General features: G+C 48.7%; 1 protein-coding gene across 1 annotated transcript; it reads right to left on the bottom strand.

Moving 5' to 3' along the window:
- Positions 1-489: 489 nt before the first annotated feature.
- RGCC (regulator of cell cycle) lies at positions 490-12,393 on the bottom strand. Its single transcript, XM_003270023.3, has 5 exons — positions 12,048-12,393; positions 11,336-11,521; positions 4,694-4,801; positions 2,812-2,874; positions 490-883 (listed from the first exon to the last, which is right to left on the bottom strand). The coding sequence occupies exons 1-5, from the start codon at positions 12,094-12,096 to the stop codon at positions 876-878; spliced, it is 414 nt and encodes a 137-aa protein (XP_003270071.1). The 5' UTR covers positions 12,097-12,393; the 3' UTR covers positions 490-875.
- Between the last annotated feature and the right edge of the window lie 570 nt (positions 12,394-12,963).

The following is a 12,963-nucleotide window of genomic DNA, read 5'->3' as shown; positions in this document are numbered from 1 at the left end:
CCCACCAGTCAAACTCTTCGCACCAGAGGTTGGCTGGACATTCCATGAAGACCAGCACCATCAATCTTCCTCCACACACAGATCTTAGAAAAGCACCATCGTTTTCAAGTCTTCCAGCTATCTCAACTTTCCCTCATATTTAAGTCCTGGATTGTAAGAACTGGTATTTCCCTTAATTCAAAGAAAGAGTCCATTCCACCTGTAATGGTGCCAAGATATGAGAAGGAGGGCAGAGACAGAATAGAAACCTAACTTCCAACAAAATCACAATCCTCAAATTAAAATTTCCCAGCAGCCGTCTGCCAGCATTTCCTTCCAGAGCACTGAATGAGCTAAAGGAACACTTTAAGTTTACTGTCCTCTTGTCTAGTGCAATCAGACAGCACCCAGGGGCCTTGCTAAGGAATCAAGAGGCATGTTACTCCCACTAGAATATTATTTGAATGGAAATATATTTTTAAAAATAAAGAAAAAGAAAAGGAAGTAGACTCCAGTTCAAATTTTATTTGTATACAAAAATATATTATAATGGGAAAGCTTACTGCTATTTCCAACTATATATAATTAATTACAAATATTTTCATAAAAGCACTTTAAATTACAGGAAAGCTATGTTTTAACAGAAAATACAATATTAGCATAGATCGTCTGTTCTAATACGCTGCAAGCAGGTAAACAAAGTCAGTTTCACTGTCTAAATTGCCCAGAAATGGGATCAAGGGCTGATTTTAAGGTGAGCCTGAGAGTGGCCTGGTAGAAGGGTGAGTGCACGTCTTCATCCCCTCTGGCAGCAGATTCTAGTAGCTGATTTTAGCAGGTCCTCAGAACTTTCTGAAGCTTCTCCCTTATGATGAAAGGACCCAGAACTTCTTGTTTCACATACCTGTAAATGAGAGATAGGTAAGGTTATCCACTCAGAGGCTCACAATTCCTATGCTTAACCACATCACACTGTCTCAGACGTGCATCAAAGCACCAAACTCAATGCCGGGCTTCCCACATGATGAGTGTCTGATTAACTGGAATGACTGGGCAACCCACTGCAATTTCCATGGAGTAGACAGGCTTGTTACATGGGTCTAATACAAATTATGCTGCAATTGTAATAATCCCTATCAAAACAAGCCCTGGACTTCTGATATAAGATGGTGCAGTAAGAAAACAGGCAATAAAATCTTCAAGCAAATAGAGATGATACAAGGACTTTCTATCTGATATTTAGATTTGTCTGCAAGAGTGTTAAGAACATAGTTATTTTTAAATAACCAGCTTTGGATTTAATTTTTCAGAGTTTACCCGGCTCTTTAGCAAAGAATAGCATTAAATACTTCTCAGAGAAAATCAACCCTTCCACTGGAAAATTAAGGGGCTGGGACAAAATTTTCCCAGCCCACGCTGTGACTAAACAGGACCCCCCCCATAGGAGAGTTGCTGAACCTTCCATCCCAGAAGCTGGAGTTGGTCCTCCTGGCTCTTGCAATCTTATCCTTTGGAAATAGAGTGTGTAGATAGAGTGTGAGGGTCCCTTCTTCTGGGCCCCTATACTGCAGTTATAATTTGATGTCTTCAGTTCTCAACATTTTTGGTCACACAAAACAGGTAACAATTAGTGTAATTCAGGCCGGGCATGGTGGCTTATGCCTGTAATCCCAGCACTTTGGGAGGCCGAGGTGGGTGGATCACCTGAGGTCAGGAGTTCGAGACCAGCCTGACCAACATGGAGAAACCCCGTCTCTACTAAAAATACAAAAAAAATTAGCCGGGCGTGGAGGCGCATGCCTGTAATCCTAGTTACTCGGGAGGCTGAGGCAGGAGAATCGCTTGAACCCAGGAGGCGGAGGTTGCAGTGAGCCGAGATCGTGCCATTGCACTCCAGCCTGGGCGACAAGAGCGAAAACTCCGTCTCAAAAAAAAATAAATAAATAAAAAACAATTAGTGTAATTCCCAAATAAGAGGCTTGCAAGTATGCATACCTAATCCAGGTCGTTCAGTCACTGGCATGGGTCTCTGGTGAAAGGCCCCACAAGCCAATTCTCTGTTTCGACATCCACATCTTAAAGTTAGATTTCACCCAAACCCTGGATCTAACCTGGGAAAATTACCCTGGCCCATGGGATGGAAGCCTTTTGGCTTGTTGGAGTAATGCACTTGTGGTTAATCAGTTCATTTCTTCTCTGAAAAGCCTCACAGGCCATCATGATGGTAATGCTCCAGTCTTGCTTGCTCTCCATTTCTCAAATAAAATGCCATTTTTTGCTAGTGACCTGTTCTCACTGTTTGGAAACACACATGGTCTACTTTAACACAAGCTTATCCCAGAATTTCATTCCTAGCCACTAGGGTCCTGTTTCTTCTTCTTCTCATTGTTATTATTATTACTATTTTGACGGAGTCTCGCTCTGTCACCGGGCTGGAGTGCAGTGGCGCAATCTCGGCTCACTGCAACCTCCACCTCCCGGGTTCAAGCGATTCTCCTACCTCAGCCTCCCAAGTAGCTGGGACTACAGGTGCACGCCACCACACCCAGCTAATTTTTGTATTTTTTAGTAGAGATGGGGTTTCACGTTAGCCAGGCTGGACTTGAATTCCTGACCTCAGGTAATCCACCCACCTCGGCCTTCCAAAGTGCTGGGATTATAGGCATGAGCCACCACCCCGGCCTAGGGTCCTGTTTCTAAACCTAAAGAAGCCTTAGGATGAAACTTTCTGCCCCAGGGCAAGCTGGTTAACATTACAACACTTTATCAGAAGTGTCTGTTAGTTTTTTGTTTGTTTTGTTTTTTTGTTTTTAATATCAGACATGTACTTACTTGCTAAAGTTCTGTCAAGATCAGCAATGAAGGCTTCTAGCTCTTTTGTGTCTCCTAATTTAGCTGTGAAACAGGAGAGAGAGAGAGAGAGAGAGAGTTCGGTTTCCATAACAAAGACAGCTGATGACTCCATATTGAGTTTTCCAGGAAGTTGGAACTTCCGGAGTTATAGAATGGATTATTTCTATTTTACACCTACCTCCTTATCTTCAGAGACTTTATTGAAGAGTGCCCCGGGCCAACCCTAAGTGTTGCTCCAGTGTTTTGATACAGTAAACTCAGAAACTGATTCTGAAGACTAGCCTCAGTGTTTCTTTATTTTTTAGTTCATCACCACCCTCTCCAACCATCCCACCCCACTTCTCCCTCACCTGGAAGAGGAATCTTCCTTCACTGTCTTAAATGTTTGCAGGAGAGTGAGGAGCAGGAAGGGAAGATAAAAGGAGTTTGGTTTTTGTATTGTGTAGAATATGAGTTATTAGTCAAAACAGTAAGCATATCACTGTGCAGAGCAGACACCTAGATTGTGTCATTCCTGTGGCACTAGCCTTCTGATGTGTTCTTGCTTGTGCTATCCCCTCAAGGCAACGCTGCAGCCCTCAGAGTCCCTCCAGTATGAAATGAATGAAGAGTTCACTGTTTCTTATCAAAATGGTACAGGGAAGGCACCACGAGGCTTCTGGGTCCAGGACAGCCTCATCCCCTCCAGGTGCCCACACAAGGTAACGAGTCCTCATTCTGATTTGGTTCTCTCTAGAGCCTGAGATGTAGAGATTTTTTTCATATAGCTGACTTTATTTCTGTAGAGTTCATCACATCATTCATGCTTTCCTTGAAATGCAGTACTGGACAGTTTTATTAATTAACTAACCTGCTGGCTACAAATGGCTAATTGTTCTTAGCTTTTTAAGTCTATTTGCCACTAGGGGCTTTTTTTCCCTCTTTAAGTCCTACCTCTTGAGGATCAGGTAACAAATCTGAGCACTTTCTAGACTGCTCTGCCTCTGAATTCAACAGATCCATTACAGACTGAGGGCTGGATAGTGGCAGAATTCCCAGTGGGTGCTAACGTTGCTATGTTGAGAAGGGAATTTTAAAATGCCTCTTTTGAAAAAAGAGTGAAGTCCTGTCTTATTGCCAAAGTGAAAAGAGTGATGGAATTGTCATTTCTTTTTAACTATGTTCATTTTTATTGCATTCTGCAACTATTTTCAGTAAGTATAACTTTTCTTAAGGAAAAAAACTCCTTTTGTTTTCAAAAAGGCACTTGTCCAATGTAACAGAACATTCAGCTCTCTAGCTGGAGACATTTTACCAGTTCCAAAAAATAAGAAACTGCTCATGCATCTTTAAAGACATTTTAGGTCTATTAATACCACAGTAGAGACAGGCTGGAGCTGCTATTTTAAATCATGTTAGATCATAGCTTATCTAATAATGACAACCCCATTTAATTGCTAAATTGGTCATCTGAAAGCATTGGTTAAATAATTAATGCAATAAAAAGAATCCTACTATCTGCAAAGGCAAACTGCGGAGTTTTAAATTCTAGAACCAACAAGTCTAGGAGGAGACTCCTAAGAAACACTGTCATTTGCACAGTCTTGATTACATCACATGAGAGAGAACAGTCTAGTCTCCGAATTTTCTTTCTCCCGGTGACTTCAGGTTTTCTGCCCCAAATTATCTGATTTCATGTTCACACCGATTAAAATCCTGAGAAATAAAAAATTCCACTGTATACAGTATTAAGACATTAGTCTTACCTGTTTGTTTTGTACACTTGAGAAAGATTGTTTAGGGATAAAAGGGACAGAGAAGGGATTGAGAAGGGGAGAGGAATAAAAAAGCAAAAAACTCAAATTCCAACTAATGACCTTACCTTTCTGATGAGTGACCGTGGGAGAGAGAAGAGCTGGGGTAGAGTCTGTTGGAGAATTAAGTTTTTCATCGCTGAAGCTGAAGCTGTTCCTATAAAGTGAATCTGCACCTTTCAGGAAGGAAAATATACTCATTAGAAATAGTACTCATGAGATTATAGACTTATCACTTTATAGTCTATTGATAACCAACAATTTGTCTTCAAAATAAGCCAAAGCTGCAAATCTGTAGTAAAGAAAACAGCCAGGTGTGGTGGCTCAGGGCTGTAATCTCAGCACTTTGGGAGGCTGAAGCAGGTGGATCACCAGAGATCAGGAGGTCAACACCAGCCTGGCCAACATGGTGAAACCCCTCTCTACTAAAAATACGAAAATTAGCCAGGCATAGTGGTGTGCGCCTCTAGCCCCAGCTACTTGGGAGGCTGAGGCAGGAGACTCACTTGAATCTGGGAGGCGGAGGTTGCAGTGAGCCAAGATCACACCACTGCACTCCAGCCTGGGCGACAGAGTGAGACTGTCTCAAAAAAAAAAAAAGATTAGGAAACAGGTTGATTTCTAGGTTTTATGTTTATGCCCCCAAAGTGATTCGAGACAGGGGAGAGAGAGTGTGTGTGTGTGAGAAAGTGTGTGTGTGAGAGTGTTTGCATGAAAGTGTGTGTGTGTGCATGAGTGTGTGAGTGTGGGTGTGTGTGTGAGAAAGTGAGTGTGAGTGTGTGATTGTGTGTGACAGTGTGTGAAAAATGTGTGAGTGTGTGATTGTGTGTGCGTGAGTGTGTGAGAGTGTGGAGTGTGTGTGATTGTGTGTGCATGTGTGGAGTGTGTGTGAGAGTGAGTGTGTGTGTGAGAAAGTGAGAGTGTGTGTGAGAGTATGTGAGTGTGAGAGTGTGAGGAGTGTGTGAGAGTGTGTGTGTGTGAGTGTGTGTGTGTCCAATCAAGTACACCAAAGGCCCTTGCTTCCCTAATACAGGAAGGGAGTGATAGGATCATCATGACCAGTGCTTGGTTGATGGTAGGGGTTGGGGGGGTAAGGATTTTAGGCAAAAGGAATCATCTCAAGTGAAATATGTCCCTTCTGCCCTTTGAGCCTCCTAAAATACAAACATCCGGTATCCCATGACTTAAGTCTCTTTCCCTGCTCAAGAGAGATCTTTGCTCTCTTGCTGTCCTATAATTTAATAATCCTCTCTTTTACTTAAGAGAGGTTTTCCTAAGAGTCTGTACTCTTCAGATAAGCCAGAAGGTCAAAGATAAAGACATCTTCTCCTGGAAGTTCATCTATTAGACACTTGGAGTGACGTCATGGCTCCCTCTATTCTCATACCTCCAAAGACTTGAACGACAGCAAGATGAGGCCCCAGAAGTTCAAGGCTGAACTGGGAGTCAAGGGGACCATCCAGTCAATACTAAGTACTAGGGTGCCTTTGAACAAGACGGTATCTCTGGGCCTAGCTTACTTATCAACAGAATGGGAAGGTGGACTAAATAATCCCTAAAGGCACTTCTAGCTCTAAAGTTCTGAGATTCTCTAAGTCCTGCTAAGGGGAAGGAAACCAACCCACAGTTGGCCCAGCTGTGTGGCTGTGACTCAGAAAGGGGCTGCTGGCTGAGCAGCACTGACTCAAAGGGTGCAAAGGCAAGGCAGGCAGCAGAAGCAGGATGTGGCCCCTGAGGTCACGGGGAACAGCCTTCCTGGTTAAAACAAAACACAAAGCCAGCCACAGTTGGAGCAAAAAAGTGGCTCTTCAGGTGTGAGAGGGCAGCTGAATGACGGGGGCCTTACCAGGTCCCTGCCGCCTCGGGATTCTTCCACTTTAAGCCAATTACCTCCAGCTCAGGAGGAGGCAAAAATATCTCTCTTTGGTCCCGTTAACTGAAAAGGAATTTGCCTAAGTGACAAGAGATAGGCCCAGTACAAAAAGTATCAGAGTTTTCAGAAGAAGAGGTTTCTGGTCTCCGGGAAATTCAGCTTTGTCCCTAAGAGGCTGCCACAACTTCTCAGGTGCCTCACCTGGCTCCCTTTCCCCCCACCCTCTCCTGCCCAGGGGCCCACCTGCCCCCTGCTCTTTTTCGCTGACACCGCCATCTTGTCCACTTTTCCAAACACGCCCAGAAGACCCTTGAGAGCAACCCTCACAATCTTTGCTTCTTTCAGAGGTCCAGCCCAGCTCACCTGAAACGACCACCATCACTGGGTTGTGAGGATGAACATGGACTGAGATCCAAAACCCTGGACCTGATACCTACATTTCCCCAAAAATACATTCCTCAGAGTGCTGGTCCTCCTAGGGCTGTGTGATCAAGTACGCCTGAGAAACACCAAACAGCCTTGGTCATTCCCGTGGGTATGCCCACTTCCAACATCCTGAAAAGACTTCTGGTTACACAAAACCAGCCCCATTTCCCCAGTGTACCTGACCACAGGACACTTTTTTGTGGTGCTCCTGCTACTACTTCTCAGGACCCTTGGACTCTGTGGAACCTTTCTAGGGAAGCCTTCCTGCTGGCTCCCTCAACCAAGCCCACCTCCAAAGGAGCTCTCCAATTCTCCCAGGGGAAGCCCTTTCCCCTACACACAGGAAGCTGGCCACACCCACTGCAGACCTGCAAGGGAGCCTCACTGTTGTCACCATGCAGTCACCAGGAGAATCGCCACAAGTACAGCCAGAAAAACTCATGGGGAGAAGATAAGGCAAGATTTAGGGGCGAGAAAACCACAGAGGGTCCTGAGGAGGCAGGCCTCATGCCTAGACTCCGAGCCAGAAAATACAAGGCCCTTGGCACGTTATCTGTGGCCATGAAGGATACCTGAGAGCTTCGCCCCCATCCCTGGCCCAGAGGCTGGCTGGGCCAGATCGCGGGGACCACACCTCCGCTCTCTATCTCCCACAAGCAGCTGGCCTGGGAGAGCAACTTTCCATGCCACCGCTCACTCCACCTACCCAGATGCACCACAGGCCCTACCCTAACTTTGAACTTCAGCTCTCTTCTGCCCCTACTCTCCAGCAAGTTTCCATCCACATACACTCCTCTGCAGGGGGAGAAAGACACCACAATTTGTTCACCTCACAAGCAAGGAGGCCAAACACTATTGAATGTTGGGAGAAGGAACAATCTAGATATGGAAAGGCCATTACAAAAGAGGATGGTAGCAGGGGAAAAAAGGAATCCAGCAAAGATTCAGGAAAAATTCAGCATAACTCATGGGGCCTGGAGAGAATCTGTAGAGAATGAGCCGTAGATCCGGAATATTGCCAGGGCTGTCCTCTGATCTTTTAGGTTCACAGGCTAAATGCCTTCTTGACATGAGCATTTTTCCCAAACTGAGAAAATATACAGACAAACTGACAGCCACTCCCACAGTGAGGGAGGAAGAGGGGGAAAAATACTAGTTACAATACCTATTTATATAGAAACATACGCACACAGAGGCATGGCAGCACAGCTACGCTCACTTCCTCCTGCCCGCCCCCGCCCTGCCCACCACACACACACACACACACACACACACACACACACACAGAGACACACATTAGCTCACGCCCCGGCTCGTTGCCACACCATGACTTCACTCCCTTTCCATGAGGTGTACAATCTGGGACAGACCCAACTCCAAGTTTTGAAATGTTCAACCTTCGACCATCAAGAGGAAGCCGACCGCCAGCATCCTTGAGCCAAACCTGCTGCAGCCGAAGCGCACCCTGTGATGATATCTACACGTCGTGTATGGCACAGATGAAAAGAGAGCCCTCAAGGCCCCAAAGCTACACCACTGGTGAGTGGGCATCTAGCATCTATGCCACTGTCAAGTGGGTGTCTAGAGGCCACGTGAAAACTGCATGACCCTGTAGAGTCACTCCATTTCTTCCTTGTTAGAAGAAGAACAATAACCTAGGTGCTCTGTGTATAATGCCTGTCGTTTTAATGACTTAATTCTAAAGTTCCTAGCAAAGTGTAGAATAGCGCTTCTGAGAGAGCAAAGGTAATCACAGAGAATAAACAGAATCAAGATTCTGCCTCTTCTTGAGAGAGCAGCAACATTCTTAAGAGAACTTTCTCTTCAGTGGCATCCTAGAACAAACCTCCCAAGAACAAACCCTCAACATAGAGGTACCCCAAGGTCTAGACCTCTCTTTACCCTTAACCAATAAAATTTCCTTCCACAGAGTTTTATTAAGAACATACAATGGGCAAAATCTCACGCAAGACAGATTTCAAGGTAGGCAAGGCCGGACATCCTGTTCTTTTCCCTCCCCTGGAACTCTATTCCTTGCAAAAGTAATAGCCAGTTAGTCTGATTAAATGACAGCAATGTGTTGCTGGCTGATCACATATTCATGTATTATTGCCCCGTGCGGGTATCAGGTGCTGCTATTAACAGGGGCTCGAGGGACCTAGAACAGTGATGATTTGGGGAACCTTGGCAGGTGGTAAGGCTGGATATTTGAGGGCCTTACAACATCGGCTTCAATCAGCTCTGAACCACCATCTCACATGTATCTCAAATTCCCATTAGAAACATCCCTGGCAAGTCCAGTTAGTGTACTGAAGTCAGGAACCTCAAATTCTGGGACCACATTTTCTAAGTCACCATCAAAAGAAAGAAAAGCATATGAAATATACAACTGAGTCTGAGAAACTCTGCTGCAAAAAAAGCTTGTTTAAAAGGTAGGTGTGTTTTTTCAGCTTGGGGGGTTGGGAGAAAGGTAATTTAGGGTTAGCGCCTGTCAACGTGCTGCTCCAGAGGGAAGTAAAACCACAGACAGTAAACCTTACCCAAGGCTCCTGTAAATATAGAACGATCCCACACGTTTAAAGCAAGCAAACTATAGTAATTAACTGAGAAAAAGAAAGCTTTAGACCTACCTCCCTTTTGCCACAGGGAATGGCTGGGGGTGTGGGTTGAATTCTCCTCCTGAAAATCTAAATTCTGATAGCCTCGCCAAAGGGGGACAAAATAAGAAAGAGCATCTTTCCTCAACTTCACGGTTGTCCCAGCTCCCTTTCTGGGACCGCACTGTCCCTCTATATGCCTTGCCAAGCATCACAAGACCTGTCACCCATGCAGAATTACTAACACAATACCAGGGAACCCTGAAGGCTCCTCACTGGCCTTATTCTCTCATGGCTTGAACAAGTTCAGGTTCTACCTCAGTGGCTTCTAAGCCACATAAGCCATCTGTCATGCTGGTTCTCCAGGGCCCACAAGGTCCCCTCTCCCAGGGCCAGGCCAGAATAGTCTAGGCAAAGATATGCAGGTGTTCTAAGTCTTGCTGATGCTAAAGAAGCCAGTTCCTCATTTCCTAAATGGTCCTACAATATCATAATAACCCTAGCATACACAGTAGACTTCAGACCTTTTCTATTGATCAGCTGCAGCTTGGTCTAACTCTTTGGCAGTGCTGCCAAGGAAACAAGCTGGAACTCAGGTTTCTGAGTCAAACCCTGACCCGGGTGGTGAGCGCATTTATCCCTTTGCAGAAGGGCAGCTTATGTTCAAGTCTAGCCCTGAATCTTAGCCCAGGAACAAGGAAGAGCTCCAGGTTTCGAAATAAGAGAATCACAAGGAAAGGCCATTACTTTCACGTCCTGAGTCAAGGGCAGCAAAAGGAGTGACATTCATGCCTGTAACCCTTCTAAGGATTAAAGGCTGAAGAATAACACAGAATAGTTTAAAACTGACTTTACACTTTGAAAAACAATAAGTAATTCTGGATTTGAAACCAACAATCATGTAATACTAAAAAGGCACCTAATTTGCTGTTTGAGGTACCTGTAGTCCTCCCAGGACATGTGAGTTCCCGGAAAAAGCTGTCTCTTTTTGTTGTTGTTGTTATTTTGTTGTTGTTGCTGACAAAGTTGTTCAGGACAAAGAGACCGTGGGGTAGTCTCCATTGTGAGAAAGGTCACCAGGAAGCACCTTCATGCCCATGTGCTCTGGCTCCCCCTCCAGCCTGGTGGAGGACCTGGCTGAAAAATACTTGAACTCAGCAGTGCCAAAGATTTTCATAACTGCATGCAATGGAGCAACAAGTCTGAGAGCTAAGGGCCAGAAGAAAATGCAAGCAGTTATTTCATAAATCCCAAGAACAGCAGTTTGGGCTTATGAAACCTTTCCTGGTTTCATGAATATTTCCGTTCTGCGCCCTATGTCCCCACTGTGCCCCCTCATTTCACTGGCACTTGTTCCACATCTTCGCGGGGGCGAATGCCCTGGACTGTGCGCTGAGCTAGGCGCTAGCCGCTCGCCTCTCGCCACAGACGGCTAATTAAATGTAGAGCAATTAACATGCAACGGAGTGAAACATTCACAGCTGAGAGGGGAGAGGCACGTAAAGGAGAAGAGGAGGGAAACTGTGGAAAGGCCTGGTGCAAGTCCAGGGAGTCCTGTCTGGCTGAGTTGGGACAAGCTGCTTAAACTCGCCTGCCTGGTGACACACCTGTGGGCGGCAGGTGGACCAACCTGCCCTCCAGCGACCTTTCCCGTGATTATCGTCAGGGGCCCCGCCACCACTCGGCCTACGGCGTTGAGCTTCAGGAAACCATTCCTCAGTTTACAGATAAGAAAACTGAGGCCGCAGCCTTCGCGGGCCAGGTCCTGGGAGCTGGGAGGATCCCGGCGCCATCCTAGCGGGGGCCGCACTTACTCTCCGAGTCGCTGAAGCCGCTGCTGTCGCTGACGCTGGCGCTGCTGCGCCGCTTCATGCGCTCCAGGTGCTCCTCGTAGTGGAAGTGGCGCTCGTGGAAGGGCGACGCGAAGTCGGCCAGCACCGCGTCAAACTCGCACAGCGCGTCCGACAGGTCCTCCGCGGCCGCCGAGTCCAGGGCCGGGGCTGCGGGCAGGGCCAGGGGCTCAGTGCACGGAAGTCGGGGGGCAGCAGGACCACCTCCCAGGGCCAGGAGGGGCTGCCACGGTTCCCGAAGATAACTGACACTTGGCGCCTCTGCCAAGTGACAGCCACGCAGTCGCTGTTACCTTGTAATCTTCTCCACCACCGCCGAAGTGCGTTCTATTACCAAGTCCGTTTTACAGATAAGAAAACTGAGCCTTCGCCAGGCCCAGGGTCACCCAGCGACTTGGCGCGGCCAGACTCCTCCCCAGGCGCTACCGGTTACCTGTCCCCCCACTCGCCCCAACCCCGAGCGCGCGCGGAGCTGGTGGTGGCGGGAAGGTGGGACATGGGGTCCAGCCCGGGCAGGGAAGGAGGCTGCAGCCGCCCGCGCGAGAAGACCGGGGACAGGTTCCCACCGGGGAGGATGGAAGGGTGGGGGGTGTGAAGGGCCGACACGGGGCCCCTCCTTTTTCACCAGCCATCTGCAGAGCCGGAACTTTAAGGGGACCGCGGACCCCGCACTCACCTGCGGCCGCGGCGGCCGCGGGGCTCCCCTGCGCCGCGGGAGGCTTCATGAGGCCGCTCAGCTGGGCCCGGCGCGCGTGGCCTTGGGTCCTGCGAGGTGGCAGCCGGAGCTATTCGGGGGCTTGCTGTCCCGCAGACTCCCGCCCTGCCAGTCCCTTCGGCGCTGCGCTCCAGCCGCGCCGCTCCCAGCACGGTCCGCGCCCGCCCTCCGGCAGGCTCGGGCTCCTAGGTCTTATAGCCTTCAGCGGCCGGAGCGGGGGCGGGGCCGGGGCGGGGCTGCGGAGCCGGGACGACGGGTCTGTCCCCGCCGCCCTCCGAGGAGGCTCCTGCCCCCAGGCACCGCCCTCGCCACGCGCCCGCCCTGGAACCGCGGTGACGAGGAGTCGCCGGAGCCCGGGTTACAGCCCCAAATATTTACCCGCCTCTCGCCCGCGCGCCCTGACAACCCGGCCCACGCGGTGTCCTCGGCCTCACCAGAGCTGACTGCTGGGCGCGAGCTCCGCTGCTTCCCGCCGCGTGCCAGGCACCTCCGCGAGCCGCAGCTTCCTCGGCTGTGAAGTGGACGTGGGCATGCAGAGCCTACCCAGCTGGCGGCGAGGGACGAAGGAGCCCGCGGCCGTGTCCCAGTCGGGTGTCGGGGACGCGGAGGTCCCCTCCGCATTGTCCCAAGGGGACTTCCGAGATGGTGGGCCGGCGGAGTGGAGAGGGTCGGGGGCGAGAGGGGCAGGAGTTGGGGGAGTCCTAAACTGTTCCCACCGCGGAGCGCGGGGGCCTGAACTACGGTCCAGGGCGCTCCCGCCAGCCTGACTTTATCTAGAAGGGGTTTATTACGGGAAGAAACTGCTGCGTCGACGCAGCGCGAACCGGGCGCCTTGCAGTGTCTACGGGGTAACGAGCCACCCTGCCCCGCGGCCTGC

This window comes from Nomascus leucogenys, chromosome 5 (genome assembly GCF_006542625.1).
Source record: "Nomascus leucogenys isolate Asia chromosome 5, Asia_NLE_v1, whole genome shotgun sequence".
Lineage (NCBI taxonomy): Eukaryota > Metazoa > Chordata > Mammalia > Primates > Hylobatidae > Nomascus > Nomascus leucogenys.
The sequence above is the reverse complement of the archived record's forward strand: the minus strand, read 5'-3'. Positions and strand labels throughout refer to the sequence as shown.